A 22,393-nucleotide genomic window follows, 5' to 3' on the forward strand; every position below is an offset into this window, starting at 1 on the left:
TGAAAATGAATTCAGAGTAATGATAGTAAAGATGATACAAAACCTTGGAAATAGAATGGAAAAATACAAGAAACGTTTAACAAGGACCTAGAAGAACTAAAGAGCAAACAAACTATGATAAACAACACAATAAGTGAAATTAAAAATTCTCTAGAAGGAATCAATAGCAGAATAACTGAGGCAGAAGAACAGACAAGTGACTTGGAAGATAAAATACTGGAAATAACTACCACAGACCAGAATAAAGAAAAAAAGAATGAAAAGAATAGAGGACAGTCTCAGAGACCTCTGAGACAACATTAAACACACCAACATTCTAATTATAGGAGTCCCCAGAGGAAGAGAAAAAGAAAGTCTGAGAAAATATTTGAAGAGATTACAGTTGAAAACTTCCCTAATACGAGAAAGGAAATAGTCAAGCTCAGGAAGTGCAGAGAGTCCCATACAGCATAAATCCAAGGAGAAACACACCAAGACACATATTAATCAAACTATCAAAAATTAAATACAAAGAAAAAAAATTAAAAGCAGCAAGGGAAAAGCAGCAAATAACATATAAGGGAATCCCCATAAGGTTAACAGCTGATCTTTCAGCAGAAACTCTGCAAGCCAGAAGGGAGTGGCAGGACATCTTTAAAGTGATGAAAGGGAAAAACCTACAACCAAGATTACTCTAACCAGCAAGGATCTCATTCAGATTCGACAGAGAAATTAAAATCTTTACAAACAAGTAAAAGCTAAGAGAATTCGGCACCACTAAACCAGCTTTACAACAAGTGCAAAAGGAACTTCTCTAGGCAGGAAATACAAGAGAAGGAAAAGACCCACAAAAACAAACCCAAAACAGTTACGAAAATGGTAATAGGAACACACATATCAATAATTACCTTAAATGTAAATAGATTAAATGCTCCCACCAAAAGACAGAGGCTTGTGAATGGATACAAAAACAAGATCCATATATATGCTGTCTACAAGAGACCCACTTGAGACCTAGTGACACATACAGACTGAAAGTGAGGGGATGGAAAAAGATATTCCATGCAAATGGAGATCAAAAGAAAGCTGGAGTAGCAATACTCATATCAGACAAAATAAACTTTAAAATAAAGACTATTACAAGAGACAAAGAAGGACACTACATAATGATCAAGGGATCAATCCAAGAATATATAACAATTGTAAATATTTATGCACCCAACATAGGCGCACCTCAATACATAAGGCAATTGCTAACAGCCATAAAAGGGGAAATCAACAGTAACACAATCATACTAGGGGGCTTTAACACCCCACTTTCACCAATGGACAGATCAACAAAAATGAAAATAAATAAGGAAACACAAGCTTTAAATGACACATTAAACAAGATAGACTTAATTGATATTTATAGGACATCCCATCCAAAACCAACAGAATACACTTTCTTCTCAAGTGTTCATGGAACATTCTCCAGGATAGATCATATCTTGGGTCACAAATCAAGCCTTGGTAAATTTAAGAAAATTGAAATCGTATCAAGTATCTTTTCCGACCACAACGCTATGAGACTAGATATCAGTTACAGGAAAATAAACTGTAAAAAACACAAAAAACATAGAGGCTAAACAATATGCTACTAAATAACCAAGAGATCACTGAAGAAATCAAAGAGGAAATCAAAAAATACCTAGAAACATATGACAATGAAAACACGATGACCCAAAACCTATGGGATGCAGCAAAAGCAGTTCTAGGAGGGAATTTTATAGCAAGAAAATTCTAACTCAAGAAATAAGAAAAATCTGAAATAAAATACCTAACCTTACACCTAAAGCTAGTAGAGAAAAAAGAACAAAAAATCCCCAAAGTTAGCAGAAGGAAAGAAATCATAAAAATCAGATCAGAAATAAATGAAAAAGAAATGAAGGAAACAATAGCAAAGATCAATAAAACTAAAAGCTAGCCTTTGAGAAAATAAACAAAATTGATAAACCATTAGCCAGACTCATCAAGAAAAAAAGGGAAAAGACTCAAATCAACAGAATTAGAAATGAAGAGGAGAAGTAACAACTGACACTGCAGAAATACAAAGGATCATGAGAGATTACTACAAGCAACTATATGCCAATACAATGGACAACCTGGAAGAAATGGACAAATTCTTAGAAAAGCACAACCTTCCAAGACTGAACCAGGAAGAAATAGAAAATATAAACAGACCAATCACAAGCACTGATATTGAAATTATGATTAAAAATCTTCCAACAAACAAAAGCCCAGGACCGGATGGTTTCACAGGGAAATTCTATCAAACATTTAAAGAAGAGCTAACACCTATCCTTCTCAAACCCTTCCAAAATATAGCAGAGGGAGGAACACTCCCAAACACATTCTAAGAGGCCACCAGCACCCTGATACCAAAACCAAAGATGTCACAAAAAAAGAAAACTACAAGCCAATATCACTGATGAACATAGATGCAAAAATTCTCAACAAAATACTAACAAACAGAATCCAACAGCACATTAAAAGGATCATACACCATGATCGAGTGGATTTTATCCCAGGAATGCAAGGATTCTTCACTATATGCAAATAAATTAATGTGATAAACCATATTAACAAATTGAAGGAGAAAAACCATATGATCATCTCAATAGATGCAGGAAAAGCTTTTGGCAAAATTCAACACCCATTTATGACAAAACTCTCCAGAAAGTAGGCATAGAGGGAACTTACGTCAACATAATAAAGGACATATATGACAAACCCACAGCCAACATCGTTCTCAATGGTGAAAAACTCAAACCATCTCCACTAAGATCAGGAACAAGACAAGGCTGCCCACTCTCACCACTTATTCAACATAGTTTTGGAAGCTTTAGCCACAGCAATCAGAGAATAAAAAGAAATAAAAGGAATCCAAATCGGAAAAGAAGTGAAACTGTCACTGTTTGCAGATGACACAATACTATACATAGAGAATCCTAAAGATGCTAACAGAAAACTACTAGAGCTAATCAATGAATTTGGTAAAGTAGCAGGATACAAAGTTAATGCACAGAAATCTCTTGCATTCCTATACACTAATTATGAAAAATCTGAAAGAGAAATTAAGGAAACACTCCCATTTACCGCTGCAACAAAAAGAATAAAATACCTGGAATAAACCTACCTAAGGCGGCCAAAGACCTCTATTATATTTTTCAGCTTCAGCATATTTGGGGAGTTTCCCATGACTTATTATAGTAAAAAAGCCACGTGCTCTCTCAAGAAATGTGTATTCTATATAATGACAAAATGAATAGGTAGTGTGATATGACACAAAAAGCACTGGACTGGGAGTCAGGACTACTATTAACTGGCTGTGTGAGCCTTGGAGAAATAAGTGAACCTGTTGTCTTGGCTTCAGTTTCATCTTCAGGAAAATTGAAGTAAATGGACTAGAATCTCTAGGTCATGGGTCTTTAATTGCTATATGCAGCATAACCATTATGTGTGCTGAGGACCAAACTAGCCCAAGTGGTGGCTGGTCAGCAGCCAGTGTCAGGGTGATTGGAAGAGAAAGATTGGAGAAAGTGATTTCCAAGTTGAAGACCAGCTTTGGAGAAACCTGCAACTACAGAAGGTGAAGCATGGTAAGTATGGTAGATGAACAGGCAAGCCCATGCCTGAAGGTTTTTTTTGTTTAATATTTTTTCATGTGATTCAAGAGGAATTCAAGTGATGTTGACCACTAAGAAAAGAAATAATCTGATTAAAGGGAGACTTGAAGAGGGAATTCTCAGGGCTCCACTAATGTACCTGGAAGGTGAGGGAGTGGAGCACAGGCTTTACGATGGCCACCGACCCAATCACAGCAGAGCGTTTCCACTTGCCACTCCTCCCATCATTCCCCTCTATGACTTTAGGGACTGTTACAAAATGTTTGCTTAATAGTGCTTTGAGTATTTGTATCTTTTACGTACTTTTCCATGCATTTCAAATTTTAAAAAAATTATGTTAAGATAAAATATGTCCTGAATAATGCTCCCCAAATTTTTAAACTGAGAAGACATGTTTAAGTAGCAATTTGATTCTGACAAATAAAGTGTGTTAAATTTAAAATTTCATGGGTCAAATTTATACAGAAGACAGGTGGGAGAAAAATCCTTTGAAAAACAAACACATTGTGTGCTTCCTGCCAATAAGAACGTAATACTTCCTCATTGTCATTAATAAAAGATAATACTTTCAAAGTTCTGTAGACACTAAAAAGAAAGAAAACACTCAAATGCGTCACCTATTTCCACATTCAAGTCTGAGAAGCTATATAAATTTCTCCAGCCTCTGGCAGAAAACACCAAACCAACCGTAAGTCCGAGAGCAATCATCTCTGGACAGCAGCTATGCAGCTGGCCGTGCTGACCGTGCTGTACGCTGTGAGTGTGCTGCCTGGCACCCTGGCCCTGCAGCTTCCCCAGAAGGCAGGAGGCATGAGTGAGCTGCCGTGGGAACAGGCTCAGGTATGTCACTGGCCCACTCACCTGGGCCTCCACAGGCTCACCATCAGCATTAGGAAGTATGTTTTTCAATTTTAATAATTTTTCTGATTATATAGGTAATATATGTTTTAATCAAGTAGCTGTTAAGAGCAAGCTTTGGAGCCTTCCCAAAGTGGATTCAAGTTCCAACTCCTCCACTCAACTGTGTAGATGAACACAGGAATGTTATTAAACTTCTCTGAGCTTCAGTTTTCTAATTTGGAAGTTAGATAATATAATGATATCAACCAAATCGGGGTGTTGTGAAGCACTTTACAGAGTACCTGAGACATAATTCAATAAACTGAAGTCCTTATTGCTACTATTATTTATTGTAACTTGAGATTTTTCTCATAATGAGCAAAGTGTTGCCTCTTAAGATGAGGACTGCTTGTGATGGAGAGACTTGAAAAGAAAAAATGAGGGTGTAAGTTGCAGTCCTCCCACTGACAAGCCAATGATGATGGGCAAGGCATGAACTTCTGACTTTGTTTTCTCATATATCTAATAGAGACAATAATACTGTGTTTTATACCTCACAGGATTATTCTAGAGAATAAAGGAAGTGGTAACAATACCAATTATCATGTATGTAACAATTACAGATTATAAAGTACTTCATATACATTGTGTCATTGAATCCTTAGCTCTATCCTGGGAAAAAGAAGAAACCAAAGTAAGGTTAATTCACATACTTACTAACTGTAGAGATAAGAGTCAAGGACAAGTTCTGGTTCAAAAATCATGTTCTTTCCAATATACTACTTAATAAGTGGCCTAATAAGTGTAAGTAATTATTACCTGGTAAAATAATGGGACATCTACTCCTAAGTATTGTTTATAAATTTAAGCCTTAAGCATAAGAAAAGTTGTGTTTTATTTCACACTAACTTTGACTTTTTAAAAGTCCATGTAATACATTGGACTGAACCAAATGAAATCAGTGATATTTGACAGTTTTTTTTTCTCCAAAGGAGCAATTTCATATGGGTCCACCTAATGGACTCTACAGAAGGAGTACACTTGCAAGAGTATTGAGTCCCTTTACCCATGGTGCACGTTGCCAATAAACCAGAGGGAGGTTCTCTAGGTTTAAAGGAAGGCAGGAAAATTCATCTTAAGGATGCAGAGAGATTTCTTACAAAGGGTGCCTTTGTAAAGCCTATAGCTCTGGAAGGGAAAAAAATGAGCTATTTGTTTTCAAATCAGGGATTAATTGCTAATTGTCATGGGTGAACAATAAGTGTTTGTTGTGTTGAATGAAATACAGTCGTTGGTAACAGGAAGACAGAGCACAATATTGCTAAGGTTACTTATATAAAGTGCATACTCCTAAGCGGTTCTCAGACAGGTAAACATTACCACCTACTCCAAATTAGATTGCAAATGAGTGAGCCAATGTTTAAATCATTTCAAAGATATTATCACACATTATATAACACTATACATTTTTCTGATGAAATGGGCTTTGGAATCAGAACACAAGTTCAAATATCAGCTCCTTTGGTTACTCATGGGGTGACCTCGTGCAACTTATTTCACTCTCCTGAGCCATGATTCTTCAAATGTGAAATAGGAAAATAATGCCATACCTTACTTCACAGGGTGGTTATGAGGTTTAAATGAGATAAGTAATGTAAAGCTCCTGGTATAGTCCCTGGCACTAGTAAGTGCTTAATAAAAGTCCTTTGCTGCTGTTGTTATTTCATTCGCTTTCTATTTTTTCCTATTTAGGCTGCTGGACTGCCATCCTCATACCCATTCACTAGTGTCCTTTAAGAAATTCCCAGGGACCCAATTGCCCATGGAATACACCTGAGAGACCTGCTTTATCCTGCAGTCTCACAAAGAGGGTTTTATTAAGGAGTTATCCATGGAAAGAGCACTGGCCTGGCAGTCAAGAAACTCAGAGCCAGTTCTACTACTAACTTAACATGTGACCCCAGGGCAAATCATTTAGTTACTAAGAGTTCTGATTTCTTCACCTGGAAAATACGTATATAAAACAAAATAATGTCATAGTAACCTTTCCCAGGACTAAAATATTAAGGCCTTTAACCTCAGCTGGGACCTGATCTCCAGAGAATTTTAGAAAGGGCTGGGTGACTTTGGATCTCCCCATAGGGTCTCTGATGCCAAGGGGAGGTCTCAGCTGTGCCCCTTGAGGGCACACTGGGCACTCTTCCTGATTGGCTATTACAAACAAGTCTATGTTTTATAAAGTATACAGTGTGTTTCTCTTCAAAACATTTAATGGGATAAAAGAAAAATGGAGGGACTCTTTTGCTCATGAAATGAAATGGCAGTGCTTCATCATCAATATTAAGTTTTCTTTTCATTAATGCACTCTTGTTTTACTTGGTTACTATGTAAGTATTCTGCCTTCACACTACTATTTGGGTCCACAGGAGTCAGAGGCAAAGATGTGCAGACTTCTGAGCTAAAAGAAGACAATAAACAAGAATTGTAGATCAATTTCTCTCTTTCCAATAGGACTATCTGAAGAGATTTTATCCATCTGACTCAAAAATAAGGGACCCCAATAGTTTAGAAGTCGAACTCAAGCAGATGCAAAAATTCTTTCACCTGCCTATAACTGGAACATTAAGCTCCCATATTATAGAAATCATGCGGAAGCCCAGATGTGGAGTGCCAGATGTTGCAGAATATTCCCTATTCCCAGATCGCCCAAAATGGACTTCCAGAGTAGTCACCTACAGGTTAGTTTTGCTTTGGCTCATTTTAGCAAAAACAGTAAAGCTTATTTCCTAAAAGGTCAAACATTGTTTTCTTGTTTTCTACCAGGATCATGTCATATACTCGAGACTTACCACATGTCATAGTGAATCAATTAGTGGCAAAGGCCTTCAACGTGTGGAGCAAAGAGATCCCACTGAGCTTCAAGAGAGTTAGCTGGGGAATTGCTGATATCATGATTGGCTTTGCAAGAGGAGGTAAGGAAGATTCCTGCAGGCTGATCCTGTGTGCTATTTTGCTTGTTGTTTATATCAGTGCCCTCCTCTTTCTGGGATTTAAAAATCTTTAAAGAGATATAGATAGATGATAGATAGATAGATAGATAGATAGATAGATAGATAGATCATCTCATTAAAGATCAATGTTCTTACACTTTTTCTAGTCCATTAACTTCGAGTCACTTTTTATAGCAGAAGATGGCAAACTATGGCCCATGAGCCAAATCTGTAAATAGTTATTAGAACACAGCCATGGTCCTTCATTTACCTATTGTCTATGAGTGCTTTGGGGCTACAATGGCAGACTTTAGCAATTCCGACAGAGGTCTTCAAGCCCACAAATCTGGTCCTTCACAGAAAATGTTTGCCAACCTCTGTTTTGTAACATGAATCATGATATACATATATATTTATGGGACAGTTTAAAATATATCTAACTAACATCAACATTAAACCAAAAGAAGAGGTTACAACTTCCAAAGGCCTTAAGTGGTCTCCAAGAAGTGAACAGTCCCTGTGGCTTATTGCCAACACCCTTCATGTAGTAAAAAGTAGAAAATAGAGAACTTTCATATTAAAGGGCTTAAGGAGATATAACCCATATACATGAACTGCTATTAATTGCTGGTGTTTCATGGTGAAAATTTAGAGGAAAATGTTGGTCTTTTTGGCCTGCTTTAATGTTAAACTTCCTGGGTGCTGTGAATTTAGCCGAAATTTGAGCTTCAACCACAATATCAACAAGACTGAAGAAAACCTTACAGAAAAGCACTGATCATGGCACTCCATGTTTTTCAAGAACTGGATAAACTGGATATGGCCTGACACCAATTTGAAAATAAATGTCTCTGCATCACAAATAAAAGCACTATCAAAATCTATTTTAAGACACCTTGAGCACAGTTCTTCAAGGGACTGTCTACTACATCCGCAAAGAAAAAGCTGGGCTTTTAAGAAAACGTATATTAAATGGTATGCAGTTACCTGCTGAATCCAGTACTCAAACTCATTGTCCACTCTGCCACCATCCAGCTAAGGAAAATGATCAAATATAACACTTAGATGCCACCATAAGTAGGATGTGAATGTATTTAAAGTCCATATCAGTAAGCTTTCAACATGTGGTGGTTATCAGGGATGAGCAGTGGTTCTGTGAAAGAAAAAGTCCCTGTGACAAATAAACACCCAAACCACCCTGTGTATGCAGCTGACTGCTTGGGGCTAATCTTTCTAACCTCAATAATCATGTACTGTAAACTAAAAGATGAAATGACTGGAGATAAATTCAGTCACTAAAGGCAATTACCACTTTTTCTTTCAGCTCACGGGGACCCTGACCCATTTGATGGGCCAGGAAACACACTGGCTCATGCCTTTGCACCTGGGCCAGGCCTGGGAGGAGATGCTCACTTTGATGAGGATGAACGCTGGACTGATGCTAGCAGTATAGGTACAGCATCCCAAATCTCTTCCACTACATATCCTTTTTAAAATCCTGAACTTTTTATACTTAACTATCTTTAATTTGACAATTGAAAGCAATTAATAATAATTATTGAGCACTTGCTAACTGCCACCTCTGTGCTTTAAATGCATTATTGCATTTAATATGCTCATAATGCTCCATATATAGAAGATAGATACTCAGGCTACAGAGTCAAAAAATGTTGGGTTCAATTTGCTTTACCTCTACCAATTACTCACTTTGTGTCTTTGGGCAAGTTATTTAACTTCTCTGAACCTCAGTTTCCTTATCTATGAAATGGGACTTTAAATAATTCCTACCTCACAGGATTGCTGTTGGAATTAAATGAGATAATGCTTATGCAGTGCTTAGCACAGTGCTTGGTATATATTAATAATTCAATAAATTATAGCTCTTCTATATATATCCCCAAAATAAGTTTTTTAATTGAAGGTGAAAGAGGAGCAGAGACTATGATATTTGAGAAGTATATACAGTTCTGATATTATTCACTGTTTTTCGGAAAGAACCCACACCATAACCCAGCCTATCATATTCATCACTTTACAAAGTAGAAGATCATAGACAAAACAGAAGACTAACGAAGAGAAGCTCTAGATAAATAATCCTAACTGGAGACAATGCTTTTTTTTTTTTTTTAATCTTTATTCAAGTATAATTGCTTTACAATGGTGTGTTAGTTTCTGTTTTATAACAAAGTGAATCAGTTATACATATGTCCCCATATCTCTTCCCTCTTGCGTCTCCCTCCTTCCCACCCTCCCTATCCCACCCCACTAGGTGGTCACAAAGCATCAAGCTGATCTCCCTGTGCTATGCGGCTGCTTCCCACTAGCTATCTATTTTACATTTGGGAGTGTATATATGTCCATGCCACTCTCTCACTTTGTCACAGTTTACCCTTCCCCTTCCCCATATCCTCAAGTCCATTCTCTAGTAGGTCTGTGTCTTTATCCCTGTCTTACCCCTAGGTTCTTCATGACATTTTTTTTTTCTTAAATTCCATATATATGTGTTAGCATACGGTATTTGTCTCTCTATTTCTGACTTACTTCACTCTGTATGACAGACTCTAGGTCCATCCACCTCATTACAAATAGCTCAATTTCGTTTCTTTTTATGGCTAATATTCCATTGTATATACGTGCCACATCTTCTTTATCCATTCATCCGATGATGGACACTTAGGTTGTTTCCATCTCCGGGCTATTGTAAATAGAGCTGCAATGAACATTTTGGTACATGACTCTTTTTGAATTATGGTTTTCTCAGGGTATATGCCCAGTAGTGGGATTGCTGGGTCATATGGTAGTTCTATCTGTAGTTTTTTAAGGAACCTCCATACTGTTCTCCATAGTGACTATACCAATTCACATTCCCACCAGCAGTGCAAGAGTGTTCCCTTTTCTCCACACCCTCTCCAGCATTTATTGTTTCCAGATTTTTTGACTATGGCCATCCTGACTGGTGTGAGATGATATCTCATTGTAGTTTTGATTTGCATTTCTCTAATGATTAATGATGTTGAGCATTCTTTCATGTGTTTGTTGGCAGTCTGTATATCTTCTTTGGAGAAATGTCGATTTAGGTCTTCTGCCCATTTTTGGATTGGGTTGTTTGTTTTTTTGTTATTGAGCTGCATGAGGTGCTTGTAAATTTTGGAGATTAATCCTTTGTCAGTTGCTTCATTTGCAAATATTTTCTCCCATTCTGAGGGTTGTCTTTTGGTCTTGTTTATGGTTTCCTTTGCTGTGCAAAAGCTTTGAAGTTTCATTAGGTCCCATTTGTTTATTTTTGTTTTTATTTCCATTTCTCTAGGAGGTGGGTCAAAAAGGATCTTGCTGTGATTTATGTCATAGATTGTTCTGCCTATGTTTTCCTCTAAGAGCTTGATAGTTTCTGGCCTTACATTTAGGTCTTTAATCCATTTTGAGCTTATTTTTGTGTATGGTGTTAGGGAGTGATCTAATCTCATACTTTTACATGTACCTGTCCAGTTTTCCCAGTACCACTTATTGAAGAGGCTGTCCTTTCTCCACTGTACATTTTTTAAAAAGTGGCTACTGGTTACTGACCCTGAAAGTGAAATGAGTACTTGTGTTTGGCAATGGGAATTCACCACTACAGTGATGCCTTGCCGTGAAAATCTAACCTATGTAAAATTATGACACTGCTTCCGTTTCACATCTTGCATACCTTTTTCATTCTTCCTTCTTCCCACTCAAGGTAAGCTAAAGACAGCTTCCTTCAATCTAATGCACCACAATTGGAACTCTGGCCACTCAAACACATTCACACCTTCCCCCTTATTTGCAAAGCCTTTCTATGAGTCTGAGGGAGAGAGAGCACATACATAATACACTTTAACAAATCAAAAGCAAATCCCAGCATCGCCTGGAGTTCCTGCCTTATGGTCGTGCTTTCTCAAAGCCAACTTTCTCTCTCCTGCTATTCAAAGTCACTATCATTTATTGAATAGCCATTATTATTTTCCAGATATTGGGAAACTCATTATGACAAATCGACAAGGTAGGAATTATTATCTCCATTTAACAGATGAGGAACTGAGACTCAGAAATACCCATTAATTTGTCCAGAGTTGTCCAGCTAGTAAGTAGCAGAGCTGGGTTTCAAAACCAGGTCTTTATACAATACTTAGAAGCCTTTGCTTTCCTCTACTGAATACTGCTATCTGAGTGATTACATAAGAAGCAAATAGGCAGAAATACATTATATTAAAAAAAAAAGGTGATGAGATTAAAGCACTACTATTCTTTTTTTTTAAACTTTATTGAAGTATAGTTGATTTAGTGTTGTGTTAATTTCTGCTGTACTGCAAAGTCATTCAGTTATACACATATTCTTTTTCATATACTTTTCCATTATGGTTTATCACAGGATATTGAATAGAGTTCCCTGTGCTTTACAGTAGGACCTTGTTGTTTATCCATTCTATATATAATGGTTTGCATCTGCTAATCCCAAACTCCCAATCCTTCCCTCCCACACCCCCACTTGGCAACCATGAGTCTGCTCTCAATGTCTGTGAGTCTGTTTTTGTTTCATAGATATGTTCATTTGTGTCATATTTTAGATTCCACATATAAGTGATATCAGATGGCATTTGTCTTTTTCTTATTTCACTTAGTATGATATCTCAGGTCCATCCATGTTGCTGCTAATGGCATTATTTTCTATGGCTGAGTAGTATTCCATCATATAAATGTACCACATCTGCATTTATTTAACATCTTTATTGGAGTATAATTGCTTTACAGTGGTGTGCTAGTTTCTGCTGCATAACAAAGTGAATCAGCTATACATATACATATAACACCATATCTCCTCCTTCTTGCATCTCCCTCCTACCCTACCTATCTCACCCCTCTAGGTGGTTAAAAAGCACCGAGCTGATCTCCCTGTTCTATGTGGCTGCTTTCCAATAGCTCTCTATTCTACATTTGGTAGGGTATATAGGTCCATGCCACTCTCTCACTTCATCCCAGCTACCCTTGCCCCTCCCCATGTCCTCAAGTCCATTCTCTATGTCTGCATCTTTATTCCTGTCCTACTCTGAGGTTCTTCAGAACCCTTTTTTTTTTTTAAGATTCCATATATATGTGTTAGCATACGGTATTTGTTTTTCTCTGACTTATTTCATTCTGTATGACAGAATATAGGTCCATCCACCTCGCTACAAATACCTCAATTTCGTTTCTTTTTATGGCTGAGTAATATTCCATTGTATATAAGTGCCACATCTTTTTACCTATTCATCTGTCGATGGACACTTAGGTTGCTTCCTGGCTACTGTAAATAGTGCTGCAATGAATATTGGGTACATGGCTCTTTTTGAATTATGGCTCTCTCTGGGTATATGCCCAGCAGTGGGATTGCTGAGTCGCATGGTAGTTCTATTTTTAGTTGTTTAAGGAACCTCCATAGTGGCTGCATCAATTTACATTCCCGCCAACAGTGCAAGAGGGTTCCCTTTTCTCCTCACTCCCCCCCCGCATTTATTGTTTCTAGATATTTTTATGATGGCCATCCTGACTGGTGTGAGGTGATACCTCATTGTAGTTTTGATTTGCATTTCTCTAATGATTACTGATGTTGAACATCCTTTCATGTGTTTGTTGGCAATCTGTATATCTTCTTTGGAGAAATGTCTTTTTAGGTCTTCTGCCCATTTTTGGACTGGGTTGTTTGATTTTTTGATATTGAACTGCATGAGCTGCTTGTATATTTTGGAGATTAATCTTTTGTCAGTTGCTTCATTTGCAAATATTTTCTCCCATTCTGAGGGTTGTCTTTTTGTCTTGTTTATGGTTTCCTTTGCTGTGTGTGCAAAAGCTTTTAAGTTTCATTAGGTCCCATTTGTTTATTTTCATTTTTATTTCCATTTCTCTAGGAGGTGGGTCAAAAAGGATCTTGCTGTGATTTATGTCATAGAGTGTTCTGCCTATGTTTTCCTCTAAGAGTTTTATAGTTTCTGGCCTTACATTTAGGTCTTTAATCCATTTGGAGTTTATTTTTGTGTATGGTGTTATGGAGTGTTCTAATTTCATTCTTTTACATGTAGTTGTCCAGTTTTCCCAGCACCACTTACTGAAGAGGCTGTCTTTTCTCCATTGTATATTCTTACCTCCTTTGTCAAAGATAAGGTGACCATAGGTGCATGGGTTTATCTCTGGGCTTTCTATCCTGTTCTATTAGTCTATATTTCTGTTTTTGTGCCAGTACCATACTGTCTTGATTACTGTAGCTTTGTACTGTAGTCTGAAGTCAGGGAGCCTGATTTCTCCAGCTCCATTTTTCTTTCTCAGTATTGCTTTGGCTATTCAGGGTCTTTTGTGCTTCTGTACAAATGTGAAATTATTTGTTCTAGTTCTGTGAAAAATGCCATTGGTAATTTGATAGGGATTGCGTTGAATCTGTAGATTGCTTTTGGCAGTATAGTCATTTTCACAATGTTGATTCTTCCAATCCAAGAACACGGTATATCCCTCCATCTGCTTGTATCCTCTTTCATTTCTTTCATAAGAGTCCTATAGTTTTCTGCATACAGCTCTTTTGTCTCCTTAGGTAGGTTTATTCCTAGATATTTTATTCTTTTTGTTGCAGCGGTAAATGGGAGTGTTTCCTCAATTTCTCTTTCAGATTTTTCATCATTAGCGTATAGGAATGCAAGAGATTTCTGTGCATTAATTTTGTATCTTGCTACTCTACCACATTCATTGATTAGCATTAGTAGTTTTCTGGTAGCATCTTTAGGATTCTCTATGTATAGTATTATGTCATCTGCAAACAGTGACAGCTTTACTTCTTCTTTTCTGATTTGGATTCTTTTTATTTCTTTTTCTTCTCTGATTGCTGTGGCTAAAACTTCCAAAGCTATGTTGAATAATAGTGGTGAGAGTGGGCAACCTTGTCTTCTTCCTCATCTTAGTGGAAATGGGTTCAACGATGTTGGCTGTGGGTTTGTCATATATGGTCTTTATTATGTTGACACAAGTTCTCTCTATGACTACTTCCTGGAGGGTTTTTATCATAAATGGGTGTTGAATTTTGTCAAAAACTTTTCCTGCATCTATTGAGATGATCATATGGTTTTTCTCCTTCAATTTGTTAATATGGTTTATCACATTAATTTATTTGCATATAGTGAAGAATCCTTGCATTCCTGGGATAAACCCCACTCGATCATGGTGTATGATCCTTTTAATGTGCTGTTGGATTCTGTTTGCTAGTATTTTGTTGAGGATTTTTGCATCTATGTTCATCAGTGATATTGGCTTGTAGTTTTCTTTTTTTGTGACATCTTTGTCTGGTTTTGGTATCAGGGTGATGGTGGCCTCTTAGAATGAGTTTAGGAGTGTTCCTCCCTCTGCTATATTTTGGAAGGGTTTGAGAAGGATAGGTGTTAGCTCTTCTTTAAATGTTTGACAGAATTTGCCTTTGAAGCCATCTGGTCCTGAGCTTTTGTTTGTTGGAAGATTTTTAATCATAATTTCAATATCAGTGCTTGTGATTGGTCTGTTTATATTTTCTATTTCTTCCTGGTTCAGTCTCATAAGGTTGTGCTTTTCTAAAAATTTGTCCATTTCTTCCAGGTCGTCCATGGTATTGGCATAGAGTTGCTTGTAGTAATCTCTCATGATCTTTTGTATTTCTGCAGTGTCAGTTGTTACTTCTCCTGTTTCATTTCTAATTCTGTTGATTTGAGTCTTCCCTTTTGTCTTGATGAGTCTGGCTCATGGTTTATCAATTTTGTTTATCTCTGAAAAATCCAGCTTTTAGTTTTATTGATCTTTGCTATTGTTTCCTTCATTTCTTTTTCATTTATTTCTGATCTGATCTTTATGATTTCTTTCCTTCTGCTAACTTTCGGGGTTTTTTTGTTCTTTCTTTCTCTAATTGCTTTAGGTGTAAGGTTAGGTTGTTGATTTGAGATGTTTCTTGTTTCTTGAGGTAGGATTGTATTGCTATAAACTTCCCTCTTAGAACTGCTTTTGCTGCATCCCATAGGTTCTGGGTCATCGTGTTTTCATTTTCATATGTTTCTAGGTATTTTATTTATTTCCTCTTTGATTTCTTCAGTGATCTCTTGGTTATTTAGTAGTGTATTTTTTAGCCTCCATGTGTTTGTATTTTTTACAGATTTTTTTCCTGTAATTGATATCTAGTCTCATAATGTTGTGGTTGGAAAAGATACTTGATATGATTTCAATTTTCTTAAATTTACCAAGGCTTGATTTGTGACCCAAGATATGATCTATCCTAGAGAATGTTCCAGAAGCACTTGAGAAGAAAGTGTATTCTGTTTTTTTTGGATGGAATGTCCTATAAATATCAATTAAGTACATCTTGTTTAATGTATCATTTAAAGCTTGTGTTTCCTTATTTATTTTCATTTTGGATGATCTGTCCATTGGTGAAAGTGAGTTGTTTAAGTCCCCTACTATGACTGTGTTACTGTTGATTTCCCCTTTCATGGCTGTTAGCATTTGCCTTATGTATTGAGGAAAGCACTACTATTCTGATTCCTCTTCTAAACCTTCTGCCCTTGTGAAGGCCTGGAAACAAATAAGCAAACTATGGAGAATTTAAATGGTTAGGTATTTTATAATTATTTTATTTTTATTATTATCTATTTTGATTTTATTATATATATAGTTATTTTTTACAGTTACTGTATGTCTCTTTTGTTGCAGGAATTAATTTCCTGTATGCTGCAACTCATGAACTTGGCCATTCCTTGGGTCTGGATCATTCATCTGATCCTAATGCTGTGATGTATCCAACTTATGGAGAAGGCGATTACAAGAATTTCAAACTTTCACAGGATGATATCAATGGAATTCAGAAATTATATGGTAATATTTATGATTTCCATATTTCCAATGTCTCCTTAAGACATTGCCTCCTTTGGGTAGGCTTGAATGAGAAAGGCTGGGAAATAGGTATTTACTTGGAAAAACACACTGGAACTTTTATATCTAAAAGCCTATTGAGGGGAGAAATTTGAGACATTAGATACTTGAAATTTAATCATGCTATTTTATACTATGAGGATATTGATTTTAAGTTTTAAGTAATATAGTATCATTTGGTGAAATCATGCAAATGACGCTCTCAAACGTTTTTTATAAGTTGCCACTCACTCTTCTTTCTTGCTTGGTTCAAATAATTTAGGGAGCCTCCCCCATAGGGATGGACAGAGGAACATAACACCTTCCACTGTAGCTTCCCACTCCCAAGGGTTTGGCCCTAGGTGCTTAAAAGTTACCCAATTTTTCCTGCCTGTATATATGCATAGGGAAATGGGTTAACCATAGACAGTGACTTATTATTGCTGGTCATGATGGGTATGAATATACCATGTCCCAATCTACACTTTTTTGTTTTACTCAAGTTCCAAATTCAATTTAAAAGAATAAACTGATTTGTATTTGCTTGATCAAGTCAGAAAGAGTAATGTGAGAAAGGAATCAAAGGACAAGGATAAAAAGCCATGTCTCTAGATGAGAATAGTAAGAGTCAAAGAAGCTAAATAAATCGTCCAAGGACAACAGGCTGCTGAATTCTTGAACAAAGATTCCAAGCCAGGGCTGCATGATTTCACATTCTTTCTACTTCATATTTCAGCCTATCACTATTTAGTATGCTTCTAAAAGCAATTTGGAAAAGAAAATACATACAGAATGATATCTTTAAGTACACAGATATAATTAAACCTTTCCGGCAAATTACCAGGATGATAAGAATATTCGGCAAAAAGATAACATAAGAGTCTCTGAATGTTCAGAAGAGCAATGAAAGTGCTTCCACATAATAAATAATGTAATGTCCTCAGGGGGAAATTACTCCTGTAGGATAATGGATTTAAGCTATCCGTTGAACCTATAACTTACTATCAATCAGCATCTCCCAAACTGTGTTCCCGGAACACTGGTCCTACCAGACAATTCCCAAAAAAAGATGCTTTGGAGAAACAAGTTCAAAAACCACTACCTACTGTATTTAAAGTGCACAGGATGTTAAAAAGGATCTAACAAACTGTCATTTAACTCAGTGCTTCCCAAATTATAATCCTTTTTGTGGCACACCCATTGAGCCCTCTCAGAATAGCATTTCAGAGAACACGTTTTGGAAAATACCGTTAACTGTACCACAAAGTTCTGACTTAAGGAGCTGCTGCTGTCCAAAAAAGTTCACGAAACACTGACAATTGTTGGTAAAGTCAACACTAACAAAACAGAAAATAGTACCTCCCCTTATATAAAACTACGGAACTTACAGAATACTCTATGGCATGTATAACTATCTTTGAACCTTAAGAAAATTAGAAAGGGCCTGAAAAATGTTCTTCGGCAGACTGATTAGATTTAACATAAAGAAGATGGATTAGTGCATTAAATCCTTAAGTATTAGACGGTGAAGTGCCTCTAGTCAAAGTTGGAAAGAGGTAGCTTCTGGACAAATGAAAGTAAGATTTAATTACATAGGTTTTTCATGTAGGTAGTTTATTAATACAATAAGTGATGTGAGAAGAAAATATAAATTCAAAAGAATATGGTTAAACTCATGGATATAAAATTCCCAATGTTCCTTTCAGAATAATAAAAATAATAGCTAAAATGCATCAAGTTTTTATAGTGTACCAGGCATTTCATGTGCAATAGCTTATTTAATTCAACAATCCAATGAGTTGTTACTGTCCTCATTTTACAGGCTGGTAATCTAACATGAAGAGAAGCTAAGTAATAACTTACCCAAGATCACATGGCTGGTAAAATGACAGAGTGAAAAGACAGGGTGCAAAGATATCTGACCACCCAGGGACTACACTCCATACAGTGTTGCCTTTTTAGCCTTTGGAGGTTGTTCTTCAGAACTGTTGTCCCAGGCACAGAAACTGGGCTGGGTGAATGACGGACTGTACATACTGTGACATTTCTTGTGTTTTTATAGTCTTAGGATTTTTTAATATGTTTTATACGTTGTCAGAATGTTCTTATTTTATCTCTTCACAGGAAAGAGAAATGATTCAAGAAAAAATTAGAAACTTCAGGGAGAACACACATTCATTCATTGGATTCTATATAGTTGTTCCCAACCAGAATTAAAGAACACTATTGCTGCACTCCATTTACCCCTTGCTGCCTCCATCCTTGTATTGTGGTTGGTTTTTATACATCTCTCTCCCCCTACGGGGATAAACCCTATTATGACATTACTATGTCTTACTCATCTCTGACTCTCCTCAAGCAACATGCACTTGGTGGATGTCAATAAATGTTAAATACATAGATAAATAAAATTTTTATTCCATGGTAAAATAATTTCTATTTGGAAGTACTGTTTCTGTGGCAAGAGAAGATATGCTAAGACTAAGACCAGAAAAAAGAATTAAATAACCCCAGCACATTATTTTGGGACTTCAGCTGCACCTCACCCTATCACCAGTTGGGTAAGGTATAGTATAGTATAGTACAGTATAGTATAAACCAAGATAGTATAACCCAAAGGTACCTTAAGTTCCTCTCATCCTTTGGTCCAATCCCTCACTCTGAGTATTCTGGGAAGTCCAAATCTTCCCACAAAATGTGTGTGAATTCCCAGGGATTTACATTCTCATAGTCCCTTCTGGCACCAAGTTCCTGCCCCTGAACTGACTTCATGGCATCTCTCCGACCACAGCTGCTCTGTGTTCCCTTTCCTCTGCCCCATCACAACCCAAATATCAATCTCACTCTCTTCTCTTTTACTTTCTCCAAACCAGTCCTACAAGGCTTCTGTGAGATTGTTGACACTGCTGAAGATTTGTATCAACGGTGAGATTTTACACTGCACAAGGACAATGAAATTGAACTAAACTCAAATTGGATATTATCCTCACCCTTCAAATCCTTTACCCATCCCAGCATCAGGAATTTCGCACTGGCCACCTACCTCTGCAGGCTCCAACCTCCTACCACATCTCTCCCTAATCCTCAAATCTCTAAACCCCAGTCCTTCTGACTTCCCTCAGAAACTCATTTCCTGAGGTTCAAGTAGCTCTCCCTCTCCGTGCACAGAGACTCGCTACTGTGTTTCTGTGGTAAAAACACTCTATGCGGGGCTTAACCCTTTAGCAGGACACAGAGCTGGCAAAGGCTTTTCCATTTCAGCCGTTCCTCCTCCATACTCCCTGCACCCATGCATGGTTTTCTCTACAAATAGAGAGATAAATAATTGTAATGTACTTTCTTACTGATATAAATTATGCCACACATAAGCACCCTGAAAAGATGTATTCATTTTTTAAAATTCATTTAAGGATTTTTTTTCACCCAAAATGGATCAATAATCCAAAACTCAGAAATACCACCAAAACCATTAAAGGAGCCATTCCAGGGACAGATAAAATGAGGGGGGGAATCTACAACCTAGGCAAAATGAGTTATATATTCAAAGATTCTCTTAAAACATAAGGGAATAGGTCTATAATAAAAATAAAAAGGAAGAAGTCATTAAATTTAAGCTCCTCACTTTGTAGATGACAAAACAGACCAAGAGAGGTTAAATTTTGCAGTAAACAAATGTGTCCTGTGATTAAAGCGTTTTGTTTGTTTGTTTGCCTGTTTGCATTTTGGTTTGGGCAGCAGAAGGCAATATCTATCTTGTAGCTGAATTGGATATTGTTTTTACCTGCCCAGCATCCCTTCACCCTACTTTTTGGGACAGGGACAGTCTTTCCCCTTTGTATATTATCTTAGTGAGACATACTTTAGTATGCCACATGCTGCCAGGGCTGAGAAGGGAGTACAGGACCCAAGTTTGGCCTATCAGACACCCCCTCTGAAAACACCAGACACTGATTCACCCTGGTAGTGAGTTTTGGAGATACCGCCTATTTATTCCTGCACCCAGATAAATCTCTGAAGCCGCCTTGGGTCCTGTCCTACAAACAGCTTAGGTACGGGGCGTCTCTTCCATGTTTTGCAGCTGACTGCATTGCCTTCTAATAAACTTTGTCTTTTGCTTATGTTAGCAAGAGTCAGTTTATGTCTGTTGCTTGCATATCCCTGACACAGTAGCTTGAATGGCTCTTCTATGGTATCTGATATATGGACTCTGTTATATATCTCACCACATACTCCAATCTTAACCCTATGAAGTTAAGCTCTAACTGAGCATAGAAGTTGAATTTTCTTATTCCTATCCAAAAACCATAAAGCTGACTTCTAAAGAGAAATTTTGCCTAGAAAATAAGGAACCATGTTCTCTTTTTGTTAATTGTGGTAAAATACACATAACATAAAATTTATCATCTTAACCATTTTTAAGTATATAGTTCAGTATTAAGTATATTCACATTGTTGTACAAGGGTGAATGTTCTTACCCTTAGCACTATTAGCATGTTCAACTGAATAATTCTTTGTTAGAGGCTATTCTGTGCATGGTAGGATGCTCAGCAGCACCCCCTGGCCTCTCCCCACTAGATGCCAGTAAAACATCCTCGGTCGTGGAAACCAAAGATGTGTTCAGACATTGCCAAATGACCCCTGAGGGGCAAAATAGCCCCCAGTTGAGATCCATGGAGCTAAAGAAAATAAATTCCTATTTCACTGCATTATACTCAATGTCACTTTTTACCTTTTTTTATCCCTACCATCTGGTAATCCTGTGTCATCCCATGAGAAAGGAAAACCAATAAAACATTAATGTGGCTTTGTCTGTTTTTGACACTTATTTGAGGAAAGGACTGTCATATTTTAAGGAATAAAACCAACTGTGTGCCAAAGCCAAGATGATGTATATTTATAGAAGTTCACAAAACTTGTTTGTATTCTGTCAATTATTTTTATTGTTGTCTTTTCTAATTTTAATGTCAAACTTCAGTTTAAGATAGAGGGCTGAGCACAAGAATTTGTCTTCACTCCCCTCTGAGTTTCCATTTAAGTGGTAGTAGGGAAATAAAACAGAATAGGCGGAGGAGGTCTATCCATAGACAAGGAATTTCAATAAATTTCTGACGACCTAATACAGCTGATAGGTGAAACATATCAGACTTAGCCTGGGATATGTGAAGAGGTCTCAGGTGGAAATGGGAGTTAACTATGGTTACAGGATGAAATGTAAATTTGATCAATCATGACAAGGTAAAAATGTAGGAAGTTGGAGCACATTGCCAATTTCACATATTATAAAACATACATGTTTACATATTAACATTGTTAAAAATAAGATGACATCTTGCAGCTGGGGCTGGCAATTCTCCAGGAGAAGATTTGGGTTTGCTTCTGCCCATCACATGGAGGCCTATCAACCTGAGATCACTTTATATTACATCATTTGCTTGGGGTTGTTCAGACTACACTGTTCATGTGAATTCAGTCAGCAAATCTGTAGGAGTACCAGCTTGGAGACCACATATTCAGAAAGTATGTCTTTTTCCTCTCAGTACTATGACTGAGGCAGCCATGTGCCCTTGCTGCATTGTTGGTGTTGCAGGTTTATTTCTCTTTTATCCTTGCACTGAAAGACCAGCCATTTGGTCTCCCAGCTTTAAGTCAGGATCCCCTGTTAGAGTCTGCTTCTTGAACATCTTTTCTTTTTTCACAGTACCCAAAGAGGTGGTTTCATCCTACAACAGATGACATTTTAATTCACCAAAATGTGCTAATTGGAATACGAAGTTTAGATGTAGTATGTGAAAAGACACAAAACTTTGTACGGTAATCTTCCCTTATTTTAAATGTCACTTTTCCAGAACTGCTGATTTCTTGTCAGTCTTTTTAGGGATAAAAACAAATAACAGTCACCTTCAGGATGTTGACCGCTTCCCCTGACAGTTCTTATTCTCTGAGAAGTGCCACTGACCCACAGTGGACCTCAGGCGGCAAGTGTGTACTATCCCACCTCCTGCCACAGGTGTCTG

At 37.1% G+C, this 22,393-nt stretch overlaps 1 protein-coding gene across 1 annotated transcript; it reads left to right on the forward strand.

The window, feature by feature from the left end:
* Nucleotides 1-4,202: 4,202 nt before the first annotated feature.
* MMP7 (matrix metallopeptidase 7) lies at nucleotides 4,203-18,808 on the forward strand. The gene is made up of 6 exons (XM_029208695.1): nucleotides 4,203-4,487; nucleotides 6,999-7,225; nucleotides 7,311-7,459; nucleotides 8,802-8,930; nucleotides 16,181-16,342; nucleotides 18,503-18,808. Exons 1-6 carry the CDS (start codon nucleotides 4,371-4,373, stop codon nucleotides 18,529-18,531), a joined length of 813 nt encoding a protein of 270 aa, XP_029064528.1. The 5' UTR covers nucleotides 4,203-4,370; the 3' UTR covers nucleotides 18,532-18,808.
* The last annotated feature ends 3,585 nt before the right edge of the window (nucleotides 18,809-22,393 follow it).

This window comes from Monodon monoceros, unplaced genomic scaffold (assembly GCF_005190385.1).
Source record: "Monodon monoceros isolate NGI ecotype Baffin Bay Population unplaced genomic scaffold, NGI_Narwhal_1 Super_Scaffold_7, whole genome shotgun sequence".
Lineage (NCBI taxonomy): Eukaryota > Metazoa > Chordata > Mammalia > Artiodactyla > Monodontidae > Monodon > Monodon monoceros.

Coding starts and splice junctions, on each gene's coding strand:
- MMP7 (XM_029208695.1), top strand. CDS start 4,371: ATGCAGCTGGCCGTGCTGACCGTGCTGTACGCTGTGAGTGTGCTGCCT. Junction 4,488..6,998: donor TGCCGTGGGAACAGGCTCAG/GTATGTCACTGG, acceptor TCTTTCCAATAG/GACTATCTGAAGAGATTTTA. Junction 7,226..7,310: donor TCCAGAGTAGTCACCTACAG/GTTAGTTTTGCT, acceptor GTTTTCTACCAG/GATCATGTCATATACTCGAG.